At 35.4% G+C, this 5000-nt stretch overlaps 1 protein-coding gene across 3 annotated transcripts in view; it reads right to left on the bottom strand.

The window, feature by feature from the left end:
* LOC125030547 (phosphatidylinositol N-acetylglucosaminyltransferase subunit Q-like) overlaps window positions 1-5000 on the bottom strand; it is a 9621-nt gene that overhangs the window by 3523 nt on the left and 1098 nt on the right. The window contains exons 2-6 of one of the 3 annotated variants that reach the window (XM_047620647.1): window positions 3041-3281; window positions 2589-2685; window positions 1673-2364; window positions 1154-1289; window positions 548-692 (exon numbers count right to left, since the gene is read on the bottom strand). In XM_047620647.1, coding sequence (XP_047476603.1) covers window positions 548-692; window positions 1154-1289; window positions 1673-2364; window positions 2589-2682 — 1067 coding nt within the window. In that variant the 5' untranslated portion in view covers window positions 2683-2685; window positions 3041-3281. Of the gene's footprint in view, window positions 1-547; window positions 693-1153; window positions 1290-1672; window positions 2365-2588; window positions 2686-3040 lie in introns of all 3 variants that reach the window. The other 2 variants (XM_047620646.1, XM_047620643.1) reach the window with 2 other exon arrangements.

Genomic DNA, 5000 nt, shown 5'->3' with positions numbered 1-5000 from the left:
TAATAATGTATTGTACTTCTGTGCATGGATATTGAAATACTATTAAATAATAAGTAACTCTAATAATTCCAGATAATAAGTCAACAGTATCATTAACCCATTTGCCCCACGTGGTGAGAATACATGCCATGCCCACTCTAATACACTTTTATTTGTTGTATTTACACATAGATGTCTCTACAAGTTCTTAATCACCAAATAGCCAGTTATCAGAACTACCTCTTTAACCTATTTAACCTTTTCCTTGACTTTAGGAAAGGGTCTTTTGTATCATTTTATTGTCTAAAATATTTTGATGACAAATTAATAACCACAACATCAATAACAATAATAACAGTATTAGCAATGCTATTAATTTTCCCGCCAATTCAAAGAATGGGGAACTCAGGATTTGTAACTAGGGCCTACTGATAAGACTTCTTGCTGGCTGAGCACATGTGGAGCCATCTGTACATAACAAAATTCACCAAAAACTAAAGGGGACAGAACATAAATCCGGGGCGAATATCAATAATCAAATGGTAATCCAATCCGCAATGCGTTATACCTAGCCGCATAGACATAGAAGCAGTAGAGATGCAGTGTGGCAAGGTCCATCAAGTCAGACAAAATGGCCACTTGCACAGAGGCTCCGCACATTCCCAGCCAGAAGAACACTGAAGCCAGACTCCTCAGCACGGGATCTGCCAAGTCTGAGCAGCAAAAGTGTATGAATGGTTTATGTCAGAATGGTAGGGAACTGTGCCACTGATGGTTTAATTTTCTGCAATATCCATGAGAACAACCTCTAAGAAATATCATATTTTGAGAAAAGGACACTTCTGTTTTCCTTTAGATATCATATATATATAAATGTACTCACAGAATGGTCTTACAATTATGATTGCTATTCTATTCAAATCTTCATGTTAATAAAACTTTAGCTGTTAATTTTACAAATCCTATTACTGTGGTAAAATGGAAGTAGAAAAATTGTTTCACAATACTGTAGACTATGGAAAAAAAATTATATTAAATCTCTCTTATTTGTTGTATCAGAAATATTATATAATCCTCAAAATTATCAAAAGGGCACACAAAGAAAAACAACAGCAGGCTGCATCATTCAACTTGTACCTAAATCTTATCATTACAAACAATACCCATAAATTACCTAGATAAAGCCTCCATAGATGAACATGATATGAGAAGAATGCAGAAAGTGCTTGCGTCAGAGGCTGATTCAGCTTGAGGCCCGCTGGAGCCCCCCGCAGCCACTCTAACAGATGCTGGACATTTGATGCTAAGAGCTATTGAGAAGAAGACTGTGTAATTGACATGACCAACACTATTAAAAATCGGTATTCCTTTTTCATATCATCTGCTGATATCTCCAGGGAACTGGTAATATGAAAACTTGAGACATTTGTAAGTGTGCAATATATACAAATATTTATGATGTTTACTGTTTAAAAAAATCCTATAAACTAAAACCTTTAAAATAAATTCAAAGGTAAAAGACATACGCCAAGATTGAATTCAATAGTTAGGCTATACTTAAAATGTTAATAAATTTCCTTTCTTTTACCAAAACTTATAAAACAAATGATATATCAGCATTAAAAGTAGAAAGGATGCTTTATACACCAAACATACTACCTAAAATCTTGATAAGAAAGTTATAAAGCCTTACCTTTGTGGAACTACAAAAAATAGAATAAATATCATTGAGGGAGGCATAACTGCTAACCAGGAGCGCAACTGAGACCCCAAGTAACGTGTCAATTGCAATCATAGCCAATAACCGACCAGCTACAAGTGTTCTCTTGTTCTCTTTAAGTTCATGTTCCAGAGTCTCAAACTGTTTAATACGAAGTAAAGTTTGTTTCAGTAAATTGCTGGAGTAGTCAAATTTATTAACTAAAACATAATGAAGACCTTCCAAGAGCACTTTGGGCAACCGTGTCACACACAGGATTGTCTTAGTCAAAACCAAGAGTGAAGCAAGTAGAATTTTCACCAACCAGCAGGAATCTGTCTTTTTACAATCTTTTTGCACACTTTTCACAAAATATGGCACTATGTTGTTTGCATGATCATCACCTTCCCTGTATAAGAACTTCCGGCTGATGAGCTCTGACTCACAGATCTCCTTGTAACTGTAGGTTACAAGATTAACTTCACTAAGGCACACATTGTCACTGCAAACTCTGACAGAATGAAGTTGGATCTGTGGGTGAGTGCTGAGTTCTACCCAAACGTTCCTGGTGGATCTGCGAGTCTGGATCCGACTGTCATTATTAATGCACCCGATGGGAGGCTTTTTGTTTGAACTCACAGATGTTACAACAATGACATAAGATTCTCTCTCGTCAATTGGATGAGCTTTAAAAAGAAGGAAAATGAAATAAAATAAATTTGTGATTTTTTCCCATGTAGACTTTGCATATAGAATACAAAATCATAATTCAGTTACCTAAAACTATTCTGCAATGGCAACACAAAATTTTGATCTAGTCAACCTTTCATGATTATGCCATATAACCTTCATAAGCTTAAGAACATTTATTTAAATCCACAACACATCATGAAGCATATGGATTACCAACCTTTTGAATTTGTGAACCTTCCATAGAGATGACCACCATTCTCTCCCTCAAGCTGCTCTGGCACAAGAACTGTCACTATCGCATTCCCTAACATTCTCTGCAATAAAGAGCTATATCAGAATATAGGAATCATAATTTCTTTCAAGAGGTCATAGACTGGAGACATCGAACATTACCTCTAGTGATTTAGCAAGCAAGCAAATTACAGGTAGCTATGGATGAAATGTGGTCACTGTGACAAATTAGAAAAAAATAAGATTGAGAAATATCTTTGCAGTGCAAGAGATGTATGTGACCACTTTCAACAATATCTTTGTCTGTAATACATGAAGACTACTTCTAGTGATTATATAGCTAAAGACATACAAATAAATCTCTTGCATTGCGAAGATATTCATTCTCATTCATATCTATTTCTACAAGGTAAATATGGAATCACTTTGTTAACATACAATAGAAAGACACTTTCCCAATAAGGAAATTCGAAGAGGATCCTGGTGAAGTAGATGTCACATCATGCAAGGTTGGCTGAGTGATGGGTGATAAGTATGTGTTTCCATTGAAAAATTTTACTGAATGGCAGGGGATGGGGACATTTTGCCGTGACTGCATAAAGACTCTATGGGCCTTTAAGAAGGGATCTTGCATTACTTCCACCATAAAAAGAGGATGGGTACCATCTGTGAGCCATGTCTGGAAGAGTGCCAGCTCTTAAAAGGAAACAGTTTCTAAGAGCAGCAAACTATTCTATCCACCCTGACCAGCAGAGCAAGGTGTGTTGTGAGAAAATGAATATTATCAGATTATAAAAAAACCCACAAGTAACACATTATTAGTCTACTTGTTATTGAACAGAGTTGTAGACTACCTGGTGAGATAATATGGAGTCTGCCAAATGAACACAGTCTATTACTATTTTGATTGTTTAACAAAAGCCAAATATAGACCTTGGAAAATGACAAAATAGCTTATGCAAACTCATAGCATAGCAAAGAGGCAAGGAGTCTTGATGCTGCCACTGAGTGTTTGTGTGGGCAGGACCTACAAGACACACCTGGATATTTTCCTCCTAAAACTTTACATAACTGTAAAATGTAGCTAACATTTTTTTTTTTTTTTTTTTTTAATAATAATAATAATAATAATAATAATAATAATAAAATGCATACAGAGTTTGATTCATATTGTAACCAAGTTACATATTATACTACCTACTCTTGATTTTTTCATCCATATGTATGTACCTCCCTAATACTGTTAGCTAACCTCCACTAGTAAAGACATATTCCAGCCACTTGATATAGTATCAGCACTTGTATTTTTATTCATTATAAATTTTCTAATTATTATTTTTTTAATAAGCTTAGTTACGGGTATTTGGAGAGTGAGGGCTTACTGCAAGGGGTTAATAAGGTAATTGTTAATCTTATTATCATAAATGTGATAGACAAAAGCTGCATGTCATCAAGACTAACAAATTCATTACAGATGGACTGCACCTGCTATGTATTGTTCAGATGTGGCAATAAATTATATTGATAACACTAGTGGCATCAAGCAACTATTGCACACCTTTTTGGCACTCTGAAAAGAAGCTAACAAATTTTACTATATATATATCTTGACAAAAGAAGATAATGAATTCTACTATATATACTCTGATGAAATAAGACCTTGTAGACTTCCATTAGAGTTTAATGCAATACACAGCACAGTCCAATCTCTGCTTTAATGTGGTGGACATTTGTTTGCCTTTGCCGCATTACCATACATATGGACTCTGCAGTAATCACTTGATGATGTGTAATAGTCAGTTGACACTATCTGTACTACTTAAGTCTCAATATTGTTGTAATTTATTGGTGCCTGAGCAATATCCCTAACATTGAAAATGTATTAGACTAGATGAAACATGTCAGAAAAATCAAATGAGCCAACTGGAATTATACTTGGCCATAATGTGATATTAGACACTAGCGACCAGTCTATTAAGGCCAATAAGAACTGTAATCATGTGACAGAAGAAGTTGCAATATAAATCAATTCAGTCTTGGCTGGCCGATGTATAACTTATTGGTTAAACTGTTTAGTCTCTAATATGGCAAATATCATAGGAATAACAAAAAGAAGTAGCAGATAGTGGTCGCAATTCCTACCAAAAGCATGGCAACAAGGATCCTGATTGACTCGAAAGCTATTGATATGAGAGTAAATATCTGCCTTGACTCTAGCCAGAATATACAAGGTGATGAATTTTAAATCAGGCAGAGGTTGGAAGGCTTTGCTGCCTCTATACCATCAGTGTATATCAACATAGTGTGAAGATTTTGCAGTCCAGGTGGTGGGTAGGTGGTAGCCATCTCTGAAAGGAGGCTTACAGGGCAAAGCCCCTGAATGGATGTACATTGCAAT

The sequence above is a fragment of the Penaeus chinensis genome, chromosome 11 (assembly GCF_019202785.1).
Source record: "Penaeus chinensis breed Huanghai No. 1 chromosome 11, ASM1920278v2, whole genome shotgun sequence".
Classification (NCBI taxonomy): Eukaryota; Metazoa; Arthropoda; class Malacostraca; order Decapoda; family Penaeidae; genus Penaeus; species Penaeus chinensis.
Note: the sequence above shows the minus strand (reverse complement) of the source record. Positions and strands in the feature narration are given on the sequence as shown.